The 17,641-nt window shown below is 36.5% G+C and overlaps 2 protein-coding genes across 4 annotated transcripts; both read right to left on the bottom strand.

The window, feature by feature from the left end:
* Positions 1–430: 430 nt before the first annotated feature.
* LOC113073333 (acetyl-coenzyme A synthetase, cytoplasmic-like) lies at positions 431–13,634 on the bottom strand. 2 transcript variants are annotated; one of them, XM_026246247.1, is made up of 19 exons: positions 12,872–13,634; positions 11,735–11,930; positions 10,213–10,304; positions 10,015–10,118; positions 9,720–9,792; positions 8,949–9,024; positions 8,570–8,678; positions 7,699–7,746; positions 5,600–5,737; positions 5,326–5,496; positions 5,083–5,216; positions 3,628–3,760; positions 3,480–3,536; positions 2,888–2,968; positions 2,694–2,802; positions 2,517–2,585; positions 2,059–2,235; positions 1,779–1,853; positions 431–1,688 (listed from the first exon to the last, which is right to left on the bottom strand). In XM_026246247.1, exons 1-19 carry the CDS (start codon positions 12,996–12,998, stop codon positions 1,561–1,563), a joined length of 2,097 nt encoding a protein of 698 aa, XP_026102032.1. In that variant the 5' UTR covers positions 12,999–13,634; the 3' UTR covers positions 431–1,560. The 2 variants fall into 2 exon arrangements, with proteins under 2 accessions (XP_026102032.1, XP_026102033.1); XM_026246248.1 differs by lacking the exon at positions 7,699–7,746.
* A 1,360-nt stretch (positions 13,635–14,994) lies between these two features.
* LOC113073332 (40S ribosomal protein S21) lies at positions 14,995–16,867 on the bottom strand. Of its 2 annotated transcripts, none has more exons than XM_026246246.1 (6): positions 16,734–16,867; positions 16,312–16,392; positions 16,059–16,122; positions 15,705–15,776; positions 15,393–15,458; positions 14,995–15,039 (listed from the first exon to the last, which is right to left on the bottom strand). In XM_026246246.1, exons 2-5 carry the CDS (start codon positions 16,359–16,361, stop codon positions 15,399–15,401), a joined length of 246 nt encoding a protein of 81 aa, XP_026102031.1. In that variant the 5' UTR covers positions 16,362–16,392; positions 16,734–16,867; the 3' UTR covers positions 14,995–15,039; positions 15,393–15,398. The 2 variants fall into 2 exon arrangements, with proteins under 2 accessions (XP_026102031.1, XP_026102030.1); XM_026246245.1 differs by having other exon boundaries at positions 15,403–15,458; positions 16,734–16,866.
* Positions 16,868–17,641: the final 774 nt, after the last annotated feature.

Raw genomic sequence — 17,641 nt, 5'->3', positions numbered from 1 at the left:
ATAAGTGTTGAAAAACAAAAACAAAATTGGTTTTCAATTGTGGAGGATTCTGGAAGAATGCTATTTTAGGTTGGTAAACATATTTATTGAAACCTGGAACATGCACTACCTTTTAAAGGTTTTCGTAATCAGTAAGATCTTCTATTGTTTTTTTTGAAGTCTTTTAAACTCACCATGACTGCATTTATTTGCCCATAAAATGTGGTAAAAATTGAGTGCATTTCCCCCCTTTTTTCAGTATTCTTTAAGGAATCAAAAGAACGGCCTTTATTTGACTGTCACTTTTGGTTATTTTATCAATCTTTGCTAAATATAATCATAAATTTATTTCAATAGCAGCATTATCATTATGACTTACGCAACTTGCATACATGAAAAAGTAGAAGGGATGCAAAAGTCACATGCAGAAACCATAAACATGACAAAACCATTTTAAAATTTCAGCACTTTAATACACACAGTTCGGCTTGAGACATTGCTCTGCTCAAATGGTTACAAGAAAATGAAGGAAAAGGAACATAAGGGTAAAAAAAAACAATCCAAACTTCAAAGGTTCAGTCGCTCATCATACAGGCTAGTGAACATTGTCAGGGTTGAGAAAAGCATTGACCACTAATACTCAACCACAATAAGAGCTATGAAATATCCAAACTTGATCAACAAACAGTTAATACCAAGATGGAAGAAAACAATTAGACAATAGTCACAAAACAGTCCAGAGATACAGTACTGGTGCACCACACGCTCATGAAACGGCTGGAAATTGATCACTTTTCTCCATCAATGTCATTCACTTCTGTTGAATGCACTTTCAAATTAACATACAGCCTTTATGCAGTCAATCTTAGCACTTTTATAACTTTCCTGGGTAAATATAAAATAAGGTTCTAACACAAACTTTTATCACAAAGTTTCAGACTGAACCAGGGATAAAATATCCACGGTAGACAAATGGTTTAACATTGGAGGCACCTGCATGATACCATGTTATTCAGGTAAATATTAATGCATGCTCTGGCTTGAACTGAAAGCTCTACACGAAGTGTAGTTTTAAATGTTAACAATTAAACCTTCAACCAAAGCAGAGTGATTTTAAAAGGCGCTATTACATAGTACACAACAAAAACATGACACATACAGTCTTATTTTCCTGTTTAAGTAATGAAAAAAAATGTTTTGAGGTTATGTTGGCACATTTAGAGCAGGACATTGTAGTCATATAAAGATTAATGAATGAAATTAACATGGAGAAAATAGGAGGAAATTAAACATAATAAAAATAAACTTTTGGGGTTAAAGTAACACAATGATTTCTAACATACAAGTGGGTCCTGTAAAAAATGCAGTTAAAACTATGCCAAACCCAAACCTTGGGTTTCCTAGAGATTTCTTAAAGTCGGCAAAACTTATACATCTCTAAGACTTTTTTTTTTTTTTTTTTTCTGCCCACTAGCGTTATCCTAAACCCCATTATACGTAGCTCAGAATGATCCTCTTCTGTCCAGATCTGAAGCTGGTGTCGGGGTCAGACGGTGGCGGTGTGATGGATGCCTCTGGTGCTCACACAGCAGAACAGCAGCGGTTCTCAAACAGTTGTTCAACCACAGAGCTGTCTGCTAATGTGGACACGTCACCTAGATCCTGCTCGTTACACGCTATCTTCCGCAAGACACGCCGCATGATCTTACCTAATAAAACAGAAGAACACTTAAGTATTCATCTTGAGTATTAAATTTCTTTTTGTAAAATACTAACAATAAACAGTCCTATACTAATACCTGATCTGGTTTTTGGAAGGCTGGGTGCATTCTGAATGTAGTCAGGTGTAGCTATGGCACCAATCTTCTCTCTCACTGTGTGAAAACACAAAAACACTTATACATGCATATAATACATTGAACTCTGGAACACAAAATCCACATTAGCTTGCATTGCCTGTGTCCCGCATTCATATCCGTATGAATGGAAGCCAGTGGGATGAAAAGTGACCCTCCTTTTACATAAGAGTGACTGAATGATGACAGAATCGTAATTCTTGAATGAACGCTTTATACACACCCTGCTTTTTAAGCTCCGCCTCCAGTTTTTGGTTGTAGCTGATTCCATCATTGAGAGTGACAAAACAGTAGAGACTCTCGCCTTTAACAGGGTGCGGCCGCCCCACCACCGCTGCCTCAGCCACAGCTTCATGCTCCACCAGAGCCGACTCCACCTCTGCAGTGCTCAGCAAGTGCCCTGGAACAAACAGATCCAGCACCAACACATCAAAGCTTTTGCTCTATTACAGGCCATTTTGTTGGTAATTAGACCACTTCGGTGCTTTGTAGATCTCTAGAGTCATATCAGTAGAGATAGAAAACGAGCAAGAGACAAATGATTACAACGTGTGGCCTGGGCTTCATCATTAGCATTTCTTTCAATCTCATTAATCCGCATAGTTTTAGCCTCTGTAGGTCCAGTCCACATCCAGGATTAAAGGAACGATAAATGAACGAATGTCCTCATCTTGAACTCACCAGACACATTCAGCATGTCGTCTATCCTTCCGGTGATCCAGTAGTACCCGTCCTTATCTCTGCGACATCCTGGACAGACACATTACACCCTTAACTAAAGCAAAAACCTTCTCTCACTTCACAGTTATACGATGCCCACTTATAGTAAAACTAAATATGAATCACATCACAAATTACCATCTCCAGTCACGTAGTATCCAGGGAATTTCTTGAAGTAGGTGCTTTCGAACCTTTCGTGGTTCCCATACACCGTTCTCATCACACCTGGCCAAGGCTGTTTAAACACCTGAGGAAGAGAAGCACTCGTGTATAAGCTTGGAGGGATATAATGTAGCGGATTAATTAGGGTTAATACATTTAAAACACTTTACCAGATAGCCCTCACTTGGGCCTTCAAGTTCCTCTCCTGACTCGTTCAGAATAGCAGGTACAACCCCAAAAAAGGGAAATGTCTACAAAAAGGAAAAACATCAACCACCATACAGTAATTTATAAAAGCAATTCTACTGTACCATACTACACTTAAACAAATATGTTTTGGTTTTGTAGAAAACAACAGAATTATTTTACATATTCTGTGGTAATGAACATTGCATCAGCCTTATATCTTTTAGCAACATGACAAATATAAACACTATTGTTCGAAAGTTTTGGATAAGTAAAATAGTTTTTTATCAAGAATGCACTCAAATACTAAAAAGTGGCATTGAAGACATTTATAATGTTGCAAAATGTATATTTCACATAAATGCTATTTTTTTAGATTCCATAGAAATATCAAGCAGTACATCTGCTTTTAATACTTATAATAAGAAAAGTTTTTTGAGCACCAAAAAAAACTTCTCTTAGTTAAACGAGTCTCTTTGTGAGCGAAGGAGACTTCTTTCAAATACAAAAACATCTTACCGACCCCAAACTTTTTTTATTGATTTATTAATTCACTCATATCACAGGTTCACTCACAGCAGAGCCAGGCTTCATGGGAGTAGCGGCCGGCAGAGGGGTCAACACATGCCCACCCTGAGGAAGACACAAACAAAAGACCACACTGTAGACAGATTGAAAGCAACATGGGTGTAAGTTACAAGGGTGGTTAGAGTCCAGTTCATACCGTCTCAGTCTGCCAGAAGGTGTCCACCACCGGACATCTCTTCTCTCCCACCACGGTGTAGTACCACAGCCAAGCTTCAGGGTTTATGGGCTCCCCTACGGTCCCCAAAATCTTCAGGGAGGTCCTCTTATACCTGATGACAACAAACACACAAACTATTCTGAGTACCGTTAAAAAACTAGGACACACCTGAATGTACAAGAAAATGATCTAGGCACTTAGGCTTAAACAACTTCAATTAGTTCAATTAGACAAAAAAAGTTGTGTTGCATGGCAAAAAATCAAGTCTGACTAAAATAGTCATTCCAGCACTTGCACTTTAATTGCATAGTTTTGAAGACTTCACTCTATTATTGTAAAATGTGGAAAACAGGAATAATGAAGAATGAGTAGAAGTTTCTGTTGGTGCTGTATCAAGGTTGTGTGCTGCTGGTTGAGGTTAGAAAGTTTGCACATACCGGCACCAGTTGTATGCAAAAGCACACTGCACTTAATGTTCAGGGAACGGTATTATAAACACAGCTCTGATTGCAGACTTTTTAAGCAAGACAGAAATACAGAGCACTTACATAACACATGATGAGATGAGTACTATCAAGTGTTATCAAGTGTTCTCCGGCAATGGGGAGGGCAATAAAACCATACACATTCATAATACTAAATATTTATTCCTAAACATTATACTGTAAATACTATACTACTCTATAAGCTATATACACACACACACACACACACACACACACACACACACACACACACACACACACACACACACACACACACACACACACACACACACACACACACACACACACACACAGAGTGTCAGTAAAAAATATTTCAGATTATTTAAACCAAGACAACATTGTACAAGCAAGTTTTAAAGAGCTTTATTAGACTGTCAGCCATCCAGTCCGTCTTCACATTTTGTCCAATAAATTCTCACACTTTTTCTAGTTATTCTTGACTATTCTTTAAGGATTTCACAAAAAAAAAAAAAAAAAAAAAAAAAAAAAAGAGAAAAGAAAATTAATTGTACATTCTAAAAAAAAAAATTCATGGCTCAGGATAACTTTTTTTTTTGGGGGGGGGGGGTTGGACTATGATGCTTTTTGAGGATTCTTTATATATTATATTCTTTATATTTTTTCTTATATATATATATAAATATATTTTAACAACATAGGCCTGTACAATGACTCCATCTAATTAATGTAAAGCATCCTTGCTCAATAAAAGTATTAAATTCTTGAATAAATAAATAAATCTACCAAGCATAACATTACATAACAGTACTACACGTTTCCTATTATATTTTAAGATTTTTTTTTACATTTCCATGACTTCTAAGTTCGTAAATCACAACGGTCTGATTTAGGCAGGCTCTCCATGACTGTGGAAAGCTTCTCTATAGTTTACTAAATCTAGGACAGACACAATAGACAACAAACGTACTTCTGAACGGGCTCGCTGCCGTACTTCATCAGGAGCCGGATGGCGGTGGGGGCTGTGTAGAACTTAGAGACGTGATATTTATCTACAATCTCCCACATTCGGCTCACATCCGGGTATGTGGGAAGACCCTCAAACTAGAAACAGAGGACAACAGTAAATGCTTATGTAGAGGATTCATTGTGTTATTAACATGGCGTAATGCAAAATCGGACACAAAAAGTGTTTATCAGGTGTTCCCCTCACCAACACACTGGTCGCGCCATTAGCCAACGGCCCATATGTGATGTATGAGTGACCGGTGATCCAACCAATGTCCGCAGTGCACCAGTACACATCATCAGAATGATAATCAAACACCAGCTTGAAGGTGGACGCAGTGTAGAGCATGTAGCCACTCACTGTATGCAATACTCCCTAGTGGAGAGGTACAAAAAGAGGGTTAAATATATATTTGAGATGTATATGGAGAGCAAATATCACACAGTTGTAGGAGGACTGGGTTGTTTGGAGGATCTACCTTGGGTTTCCCAGTAGAGCCGCTGGTGTAGAGGATGAAGAGCGGGTCTTCTGAGTCACACCAGACAGGCTCACACTCCTCTGATGCTCCACCAATCAGAGAGTGCCAACACAAATCAACCTCAGGATTCCACGGCACCTGCACCAATCACAGCACAGACAGCGCTCATCGTTACCTCGTCCCATATAACTTCCTGGTGTCCCACTTCAGAGAACAGTACAACGTTTAGGGAACATGATGTTATCAAATCAGTCTGAGAAGGTCGTAAACTGTAATGACGCTGGGCTGAACAGAACTAATGCAGCTTTCAAGTAAAGAGAAGTCCCTACTTCGTTCCAGTTTGTAGTTATAACATCATGTCTGTTCAAGTGAATTTGGTTGTTTTGTAGGTGTGCAACTTTTGCTTTATCTATGTATTTGATCACTATTCTTGTAGCCAGTCATCTCATAAACTGGATAAACTTGTAATATTTTCTGGAAAGTGTTTTTTTAATCATGTTAAAATAACATCTATATATAACTAATTCCGGTTACTTCCTTGTTTACAAGCACAATTTATCCAGAGCCAACTCTAGCAAGAGTAATTACACTGGTGACGCATAACCAGATCAGTGTTATTTTAGTATTATGTAGCATAATAGTATTTTTTATTTATTTATTCTGAATTAGCTTTTTTATATTTCAAATTCTCATTTCAGTTTAAGCTTTAGTAACATTGTTATGCTTTTTTTTTAAATTTTATTTCTATTTAACTATTTTTATTATATTTTTCATGTTCATTTCAGTTTTAATAATTAAAGTACTATAACTTGTAATTATTGCCAGGACAACATTTCTCATTTTGATTTATGTTTTTCCATATACTATTTATCATAGCTTGATTTCAATTAACGAAAACTATTTTTAATAGATTTAAATTTCAATTCCACAGCTAAACTATTTTAACTCAAGAATTTGCATGCTTTTCAATCGCTTTAAAACATGCTTTTAAACCCTCCAGTCCACATGCTCTATAATAGACTTCAACAAGTATTATTGATTACAATGGGTTTTCAATTCATTTCTATGGTGAAGAGTTACTGAAGTGGAAAACGACTAATTTAATACAAAATACATATAACACGTTATTTAGAGGCTCGTAGTGGTATTTACTCCAGTCAGACTTATTTGATTCATTCAGTTCAATCTAACCAAAGTGAATGGAGCACAGAAGCCGTCTGCTTAAGTCAAACGTGTTCTCAAAACTGAAACAGAGAGCATCTGAAAACATCAGATTGAGTTAACAAAACACAAAAACACTGACGAACAAACAAAGAGAGACATGAACGTAACAGACAACTCTACAAATCTAGGTTTTCATGCAGTTCAGAGACTGAGGGAAAACTACATGAACTTTTGAGTTCATTTAAGTGACACAAGCATTTGCATGGAGCTCACAGGAGAGAGTTAGTGTTGGACTACACAGAGAGAATACAACTGTTAACACAAGATCTAGTCACTAGAAACATAAAAGAGCTTTCCAGACACCTGTGAGGAAACGGTGCACTAGTGGACCAATAAAGTTTATGTGAGGAGATTATTTCGAACATGGACTCAAGGACACACCAGTCATTTACCAGAGCTGTGACTATCAGTACTTTTACCAGGCACAGTAAAAGGTTTTCAGTGCCAGCTCATGGATCAGAATTGGCGATCAGATCAAACGGAAACCATCATTCACAAACATTAGAATTCTGAACAGCAGCTCATCTCAATTTTTAATGTAATAGAGAATTAGTTAACATATTATATGCATTGAGATGCATTAAGGCATTAATGCTCTGAAGACCTAAAGTTTTGAATAATCAAGAATATGCCTTTAAATCATGGTCTCACAGCTTACTGCTGAACACCAAGCCTGATGCATGTGTAAATTGCATTTGCAAAAGCAAACACACAGACAGACCAACAATCACACACAAACAGCGTTCTGAGAATAGTGATAAAGGTCTTAAGTCATCCAAAGAGCGAGAGAGCCGCCCATGAGCACACAAACCCGTGTTAATAACACATGAGGAGTTTAAACAAAAGAAGTTATGCACAATGGAGACATGAAATACCTGTGGGGGGGGACGGACCTTCCTTACTCTTTCTTTCTGTTTCTCCTGCTAAAGGGGGTTAATGGAGAGATTACTTACACCGAAAGAGGAAAAAGACACACAGACGTGGAGCCACATTGAAGGAAGAGATGAAATGATAAAGATATTTTATATAGAAGTCCGACTGACATCATTAGAATTAGGGTTTTAATACAGGTCATCTTGCATTGATGAATGTACACATATCACATTCAACTGTTGCAAAGGTCTTCGGCAGAACAGCTCAGAAATCATGCCAGGCCTTTATGGGTTTACAACAGTGACAAAACCTTGGATAAATAACCATGAGATATCTGTAACACTCAGGACAATGCAAGACTCAGAACTCACGGGAGATGGACAGGACAAGACTTAATGGTTCAGAAACCTTAACAAAGGGATAATGCAGTACTTTTTCATCGGAATCTATTTCCCATTTACTTAGACAGCGCTCCATTGATTCAGGTGTTATAATACATTAAGGCTAGTCTTTTTTTTCCATGCACAAAGTGTGTGGCTTCTTTTGTAACCTACATTATAAACTAAACTCATTGGGCTTTAGTTTAAAAATGCATCAGTAGCACAACTGGAATGATTTCTGAAGACTGGAGAAATGATGCTGAAAATTCAGCTTTATGAATATGTTAACATAGAAAATAGTTATATTACTATACTTACAATATTACTATTATGTTAACTGTATTTTGATCAAAGAAAGCCTTTTATAACATAGGCTTCTTACAAAAACACCTGCAGCAATGTGGAGATGTCCGAATCAACAAGAAACTAATTAAGATGAAAAAAGGCTGAAAGTGTGAAGCCTGTCAGCTGGTTAAGAAGAGGTTAAGTTCACCTGCAGATCGGGGCAGGCGCGTTTGGCTGGGGGCGACAGTGATCCAGACGAAGCCTCATCTTCCTTTGTGAGGTGTTTTAGCATTATACACTTCTCCACTGTGAAAGACCTGACAGTGTAAAAGACATGAAAAAATAAAGTGAAACAATGTCCAGTCCAGTCTTTCTCTCTCAAAATATTTTCTGAAAGAATCATTCAGGGACCAAAAACAGAACGGATTCAGAAATGAATTCGGGAACCAAATTCAAAACAATCATAATTTTTTCAATCTCCTATCATCATCCTTTATCTCTACTAGTTAATGTTTGACAAACTAAACCTAATAACTGTGAGTACATGCACACATGATAAGAAGTGCACAACTAATTAATAATCATACTTGTCCCTGCACTTCTGTAGAGCCTCGTCAGCTATAAGCTTCAGACTGATCAGCTTATCACCGCGGTAAAACCCGTCTGGGGAAGGAAAGGGAGAGAAACAAACAAAAACAATGTCTATTAACTTTTCAATTTACCTAAAATCTGCTATTCACAGATAATCCCCAAAAGACAAAGACAGTAAACTTTTATTAGGTGATAAAAGATGTCGGTCTTATCTTGGCTGAAATGTGTATTTGATGGTTATAGTCCACTCGCAATCCTCTAATGATCTCATGAACTCTGCATCAAGCTCAATGCAGCGGAAAAGACTTCAGCTCTACCTACAAGACTAGGTTTTCTTTTACAATGACAATCTATGTATATATCCTGACATTTGTCAGCAAGAAAGCAATATAAAAACATTGTGAAGAGCACGTTTATTAGAAAGTCCTGGACATAAGTTAGTTTTTCTTTAGTTTTAGTTTCTCTTCCAGCCTTTAAAGACAATTTACTGATAGTTTAGGGGGTCAAACTTATCTCCGAAACTCATTCTCTTTTCTAAACTTGCCAAACTCTCAGCATTTGGTTTCCTGTCACTACTCAAAGATCGCAGCCGCAGGCTCAACAGCTTTTGATGGTAATACGATTAACACCACTTCTAATCCCCAGTCTTGTGAACAATGTGTAAAGCTGCGCTCTTCGGCTGTAGACGGAAATGCGGTTGATTAACTTTGGGATTAGCTACTCTAGGATTACACACTTTGAGTAAATCACATTGGATTTTTTCTTACCTGCCGTAATGAGAATACAGCATTCTGAATCCATGATCCTTTCACACAACGACTCAGCGGAGAAACCCGCAAACTTGGGTTGTGAACACAAAAATGTGAGTAAATATACTGTTGCAACAAATTATTGTATTTTTCTTATGAATTACATTTTGACACAGCGCCAAATGGTTGGGGGCACTGATAGAGATCACACCCTGAAAAATAGTATGGGTAATTTGTCTTTACATGTGTTAAAAAAAAAAAAAAAAAAAAAGCTGGTTGGTCAACACAATCCCAGATTAGACCAAGGACTGACCACAATAGAGTGGACCACTCCAATCCGAGCGCAGGCCAACATGGCCACCACCAGCTCCACCACCATGGGCATGTAAATAGATACACGGTCACCCTTCTTCACGCCTGCACAGTCCAAGAAAAGGACATTGTCTTAATACACAATATCAGGGATAGATCTTTAACCTGCTGCTGGTCAATATTACACCAACAGTTTTACCTTGTGACTTAAGGACATTGGCGAACTTGCAGACTTGCTGAAGCAGTTCTCTGTAGGTCACGGTCTTCTCATCTCCAGGTTCATTACCTTCCCTGTCCAAGACAACACCCAGAAATATGACTATCATAAGCGACGGTAATTATTCACAGTTTACACAAAAATGTTAAGCAGCACAATTGTTTTCCACATTGGTAAATATTAGAATATTAGAATGATTTCTGGAGGATCGTGTGACACTGAAGACTGCAGTAATGATGCTGAAAATTCAGCTTTGCATCACAGAAATAAAATACGTTTTAAATTATATTAATTTAGAGAACAGTTATTTTAAATTGTAATAATATATTCGTTTTAACTGCATTTTTCACCAAATAAATGCAACCTTGATGAGCATAACAGACTTATTTAAGAAAAAAAAAAAAACAACTTTCCAACTTACTGTGTAGTCTAATGAAGTTCATTCATTCATCCACCAGTCATGTATATTGTCACTTGTGTTCAACAGCAAAGTATGAACATGATTTTGCATCTCCTAGTTTCACCTTTATGTTAAATTTTCACTCTCAATGTTTCTGATATTGCTGTAAACTTCTGGAAACACTTATTTTGGTGTGAGAAGTGCCCTTGAATGTCCCCCGCAGGTTAATAAGTAGCTTTTTATTTTGACTTTGTAAGTCAGCTTACGTTCTTAAATTAGATCCGTGCTCTGAGACAGAAAGGAAAAGTCTGGCAAAACACAACAACTGCAGAAGTGAAATGATTTATACTTATGTCGTAACAAGAAACGGCTGAAAACTTCACAACTGCTAAACTGGCATTGCGAAAGCAACTGCCTGGACCACATTTGTTGCACGTAAAGAGTTTCCAAGCTATTTCTGTAGATCTGAATGCCGATGAACAATGACTGCCAAAAAAACTGCTTGGACAACATCCAGCAGAGATAAAGTGATCCACTGCAATGCACATGAAGAAATAATCTTTATGAAGATGCAGCACTGCAGATGCACCTCATTCTGGGTGGAGCGCTACTGGAGGGACCTGGTTCAAGCGTCCATGATTTACTAAAACAGCTCGAGAGTCTAAATTTATCTCAGTTGTTTTGCTCTGTCTTACCCGTCTGTCAACATTTGCCATGTTAATTTATTAATAGACCAGGCCCAGTAATATTATATTGACTCAGGTAACCTGGAAGGGATCTATACCTTGTAAATTTATGGCCAAAAATCCGGGTCTCAACCTGAATGTAACTGTGTTGCTTGTGCTTAAAGAACTGGACTGGTTACTGAAAGTTTGTAGGTTGAACCATGAGCAATCATCATAAACCAATGTTGATTCAGAGTCATTACGTTTACTGTCTGTTGTTTTGTATAATAACATTGGTTAAAATGACAGTTAATAGTAGACACGTTGAAATTCAACACACTAACACCGTTCTCAAAATACAAGAAAAGACTTAATGTCACATGCACAACTTTTGGAGCAAAACGAAACATTTTAAACCACATAATTCCCAAAAACTAACCAGTAAAAAGCCACTTTGTCACCCAGTTTCCTCTCATGGACGTTGCGGTCCAAAACATTATAGCAGATGTTGGTTGTGGCACCTTCCATGCACTTCACGAAAATGTCACCCTTGGTCACATCGAAATTGTAGTCCAGGAACTTCCCGGTGAATTTTGTCTTCCAGAAGAAATCTTTGGCGACATCTCCCCAGAACTCTGGACACAACAGGACGAACACACCAGAACATTTATGCACAGCTGATGCAGAACTTGTGTATCCAGAGCAAAACCATTAACACATTTCCTTGCTATCAAACAATGTTTTTTATTTTTATTTTTATAATTAATAAACAAAAATTGTAATCTTTTCAAGGAAGTGCATTCGGCCCAAGTAAGGACTTTTATTTATTAAAAATATTAAAATAATAAAAACAACAATAATAAATGCATGAACAGCGTATTATTATTAAAAACTTTATATTTCAATTGTACTATAAACAGTTTTATAAATATTTTTAAAGTATTAAAAAAAAAAAACTATAATTGTTAATGTTTACTATTAAAAACAACAACAAAACCACTATTACAAATGTTTTATTTGTATTACTATAAACAGGGGGTAATGTTTTTAAACATTATTAGGGCATGTGGTGTTTTTTTTAGGAAGTGCATGTGGACAAAGTGTGAATTTGTATTTTTTTAAAACGCATTTTAATAAAACAACAACAACAAGCATATTAAGATGTTATTATTAAAATCAGAAATTATATTTTAATTCAATTGCACTAGTATAAACAGAGAATAACGGTTTATTTAAGCATATCTAAAAGGGAATGTAATATATTTTTTTATTATTTAGAAAGTGCATGTGGGCCAAGTAACAATTTTTCTTAAGTATTTAGAATTAAAACGACAACAACATTTAATGATATTGCAAATAACAATAACACTTTCAATACACAAGAACAACGAAATCGAGTTACGCTGGTTAGATCCTACAATAACAGATTTAATGCAATGTTTACATTTAAATAGGTGGGTTACAGATGTCCAAAACTGCTGTCTAACAGGGGCACGATGCTTTGAGATACAGCCAAGTGAAGCTTTTAACAAAACAGTTTTTTTAACCTGTCAATGAGCAGCCCAATGAAACTCACCCTCAGGAGACTCGACAGATCTGATGTAGAGCTCCTTGTATTTCTCAAAGCTGGGGATGTGCGCTTGTTTCTTCAAGTCTCCTGAAGCGTGTAACACATCCTCGCCTGGAGCCTTGTCAGGAATCATTTTGATATCTAATTCAATAGACGCAACTAATACAAAGACACTTAGAAAAACACAAACGATCACTGGCCTAACGTGTGAGTCACTTCCGTGTGGGAGAGTGAGTTTCACTCCCAAACAGCCGCTGTGTGCATTTGAGTCTGAAATATAATCAAATAAGAGAAAAGTTGAATCTAGATTGGCGCTGCTGTGTTTGAACGAAGCGGCGACGATTCGGATTTAGTTCTTAAAGGAAAGGAAAAGCTGTCCGAGACGCGTTTTAATATTGGACTTGCAAATATTATTTTTATAAACAAGCTATAATGTTACTCCGACGATTGCAGACGAAATAACAATGTAAGTTTGGACTTAGAGTAAGTCGTACAGAGAGAAAAAAATATATTTATATATAAAAATTAAGATGCACTTGAGAGCTGTCAAACAGACAGTAGTTGTCCTCCAGTTTGAGGTTATCTTGTGCAAGGTCGATTAAAGCTGGAAAAATTCCCGGCATTAGAGAGGAAATGCAGCTTTTAATTTAATCAAACATGCAATCAAATTAGACGTGCATGCAGTTTGAGATTAGTCATTCTTCCAAGCGTGGATTGCAAATCCTCAGTGTCTGCAGGACAGCCATTGAAGCGCAGAAACAATGAACGCAACTAGAACATTAATTAGCGTGAGCCAAGGGTTCTTCGGTGGGCGGGGCTTAATCTACCGGATGTTGTTTCTTATTGGCCCTCTCCTAATTTAACTATTCACGGTAGGCCTACTTGTTATTTTTTAACAAAATTATATAATACCATAAACAAAAAAGGAGAAAAAAAATACAATAGGGCATTGTAAGTCACATATTATTATTATTTTTTATCTAGCATTTATTATTACGTACGGAATTCAACACCACAAAATTCGGGGATTTATTAGTGAAGTTAAGTAACATTTATTTATTTGAAATCAAAGTACACATATATGAATATTATTTTTGAACGAGACATTAAGTAGATTTTGCCATACTTACACTCACAAAAATTTCCAGTAGGGGATAACCATAACATTTATTGTAACATCTCTTTTAAACGATACGAATAAATCTATTATTATTATTGGTAATCAAATTCCAGTTTCCGACTTAACTTTCAAGCATGCCATATGAGATTAAGTTAACGATTAATATTCAAAAGCAGTGGCGAAGGGCGTAACTTTACTGTCATCTATATCATATTTAACTCTGGAGTTGAATGCAGCACTATGAAGGTTTCGGGTGTCCGGGCCTCCAGGCGCCCTCTAGAGGAAGAAGAGTGGGCGGCGCACAGGAGCTCCTCCAGTAGGAGGCTGTTTGAGCTCAACAGCACCTCTACTGGACGGAGGCCCGTCGTTACAACCTATTATCAGTGTATATACATATAGCTTCTTTTTTTCCACTAAAATAGATGGGTATAGATAGGTATATCAGAAAAAAAAGAGAATCACACAAACTAACCATTCTTTGAGTTATAAAATGGTATTTTCCTATAAAAACCAGACACTGTGTGCACCGGTGTTAAGTGTTTGTTCTTAGGGCATTACTTCCAGTGTTTTGAAGGCTACTTTGGTAAGAGGTTACATATTACAAGTTAGAACACTTACACTTATATTCCCAACACTGACTACTTCGGATAGTTAATATAATTAGTCTCACTAACTAGATCACCTCCGTTTATCTCCTCCATCTGGCCATTATTTCTACTGCAGCTGAACCTTCTCCAAAAGTATATGAATTCATTTTCCTCTTCTGATGCCCATTCAGATTGTGACCGACAGTAAATCTTAGTAAACCTGGTCCTGTCAAATAAATGCACTCCTAACATCAGAACTGTTTCTCTTTTCCTATGATGGTTAAAAGTACTCCCTTCTGATTTAGTCTTACAATAATTGGTCATTCATTTCTTCTTAGATGATCATTTACATTACTTAAAACAAGCATCCATTAATAATTCTCATGCACTTCTACCATCTATTAAAGACACAGACACAAGTGTCCAATTTGAGGTTTTATTTTACAAAGAAATTCCTTTAGATGTTCCTGTAAAGAGAAAAACAATCATTAGAGAGAAACCTACTTAGCATCCGCCTGTAACAAACCATCCACAATTACACCACAAATCTGATCAACTGCAGAAATTCAGTGAATACTATGAGAGTTATTAAAATTAGTTTTGATATTATTGAAAAGACTTTAATACAAAGGATTTCACATAAGGACATTTTGCCTTGTAACTCTTCAAAGTGCTCACTGATACTGGTTATAGAACAAAGAATCAGCTGCTGAACAGGAAAACTTAATCTTACAGCAAGTTTTTCTTTTCACACGCTCAAGAAAAAAAAAAAAAAAAAAAAAAAATCCAGAAGGAGATGAAAAAGCAGCAGTTCACTGACATGGGCTTACTTTGCCACAATGCTGTCGTTCTTTGCGAGCCTCAGGAGGGAGTCATCGGCTTCACCCTGCAGATCACAAAGCAAAGTCTTGAGACCACACGAATCCATGCGTTCACATTTATACGAACACACTCCAAATGACACATTTTAATAACCTACATAGGATCAATTTGTGAGCAAGTTATAAAATGCTACATTTCTCCAAAGTTGTGATGATAAAAAAAAAAAAAAAAACTAATCAACATCTTCGATGGCCAGAGGCTAAATTGTAATTTTTGGGTGAACAATTCTCTAAAGGGTGCTTGAACATACCATTCTCCGGATAGCACCACAGATGGCGTAGGTCTTGAACTGTCCATTGAACCTCCCTGTAGCCTTATCCACCTGAAACACCATAAGCAGCAGCACATTAACCATCAGATCTATGAGCATTTGTTCACTGGAATACAATAATAGACCTATTGGTATCGAACACTTGTCATTTCAGCTGGTGTCACTTAAAACATACACCAACAATTTTGTCAAAGATTTTTTTCTTCTTCTCATGTATATAGCCTAAACTGCATTTTACAGTTGTAATAATATGCTTGCAGTCTAATAATACGTATGTGTAGATACACATAAACCAAATAAAATAGTTTTGAGATACTCAAAACAATGTCAAACCTCAGCAATGTTGATCTGGATGGAGGCATGATCCTTGGCACCAATAATTCTGTTGCTAGCAGAACTAGAAAAAAAAGAATAAACAAAAATATTGTGTACAAATGTGCTCACAATTTTTTTTACCAGTATTTTAACTGCAAATATGTTTCTAGATAAATTGTGCGAACAATTCAAAATAAACAAATTTAATAAAAAGGATTAAATGACCAAAGTTCCTAAACCAAACAAGTGTTTGTTCTCCATCGAAGCTCACCATTTGCGAGGGACGTACAGGTCCACGAATTCACCAGCGTCGTTCTGCATCCTGACTTTATTTGATGATTATCAGCTCAGTCTGCAGTAAACAATCAAACCAGTCAGTATCCAAACATAAACCAAGCTATATTCACACATAAACACCATTCTTTACAAATTGGAAGCAGAACTGAGAGTTGTATTTTAACGTGTAACGTTATTTGATTTGGGGAGAGTTCGGTCAGCCCCGCACGTGTAGCGACTCAGCCCCGCTAATCCTTCACTCACGATAAAACACGCTCCAAACACACTACTCGGCGAATATGTGACACACGCGGTACAAAACAGTCCCGTGCATAAATGGTGTGAGGCATATGTTATAAATATTTGCTCAAAACAGTAAAAAATCTCATTGTACTCTAGAGCTCGTGATGTTCTTACCGATTATCACAAATGGCCGACGCGGAAAGGAAGGAAAAAAGGCCAGGAAGTGACATCACACGAAAGACACAATAAGAGTGCGGGCTCTTTATGGGAAAAATTCTTGTGAATGTCTCCTTTTATTTTACTTATTCTTATTCTTATTCTTATTCTTATTCTTATTCTTATTCTTATTCTTATTCTTATTCTTATTCTTATTCTTATTCTTATTCTTATTCTTATTCTTATTCTTCTTCTTATTATTATTATTATTATTGCTTTCATCGTCTTTGGAGTTTCTTTTTTGGATGCCTGTTTTTTCTGTAATGTTGTTTACATGTTCTCAATAAAAACATTAAAAAAATAAAAAAAAATAATAAAAGAGCTCTTTATGGGAAACTATACAAATAAATATCTGTTAATATCTGTTAATAAAATAATGCATATTAAATGGCAAAATGAAACAATTCCACTGATCTATTTTTTTTATATATATATATATATATATATATATATATATATATGGTTGAATGAGTGGATGGATAGACACATACATACATTTATCATCAGTTTAAAAATAGATAAAAGCAAGAACAGCACATTTCATCATGTTTATTAAATTAAAGTAAATTAAATATTGTAAATGTATGATCACTGTGGCAGTTGAAAAGAAATGAGTGGGAATCGTATAGGTAGATGAAGAGGAAATTTCCATTTCAGTTGGTCAAACTTTCTTTCTTGGACTGTCACAGCCGGCTCACAAGCCGTGACAAAAAAGGAGACGACATGTTGGATCACGATAAGAAAAAGGAATCACATTTAATAAAGTAAGATTAAAGTAGAAACGGGACAAAAGCAACACGAAGGAAGAAAGCAAGCAGTGCGCTAGTTAAATCTGCTAGCATCAGTTCCAGCACAGGTGTAAATCC

Source organism: Carassius auratus, unplaced genomic scaffold (genome assembly GCF_003368295.1).
Source record: "Carassius auratus strain Wakin unplaced genomic scaffold, ASM336829v1 scaf_tig00011994, whole genome shotgun sequence".
Taxonomy (NCBI): Eukaryota; Metazoa; Chordata; class Actinopteri; order Cypriniformes; family Cyprinidae; genus Carassius; species Carassius auratus.
Note: the sequence above shows the minus strand (reverse complement) of the source record. Positions and strands in the feature narration are given on the sequence as shown.

Coding starts and splice junctions, on each gene's coding strand:
- LOC113073333 (XM_026246247.1), bottom strand. CDS start 12,998: ATGATTCCTGACAAGGCTCCAGGCGAGGATGTGTTACACGCTTCAGGA. Junction 5,738..7,698: donor AGGTCCGTCCCCCCCCACAG/GTATTTCATGTC, acceptor TGATTGGTGCAG/GTGCCGTGGAATCCTGAGGT. Junction 2,803..2,887: donor GCCCAAGTGAGGGCTATCTG/GTAAAGTGTTTT, acceptor TCTCTTCCTCAG/GTGTTTAAACAGCCTTGGCC.
- LOC113073332 (XM_026246245.1), bottom strand. CDS start 16,361: ATGCAGAACGACGCTGGTGAATTCGTGGACCTGTACGTCCCTCGCAAA. Junction 15,777..16,058: donor TCCAGATCAACATTGCTGAG/GTTTGACATTGT, acceptor ATGGTGTTTCAG/GTGGATAAGGCTACAGGGAG. Junction 15,459..15,704: donor GTGGTGCTATCCGGAGAATG/GTATGTTCAAGC, acceptor TGTGATCTGCAG/GGTGAAGCCGATGACTCCCT.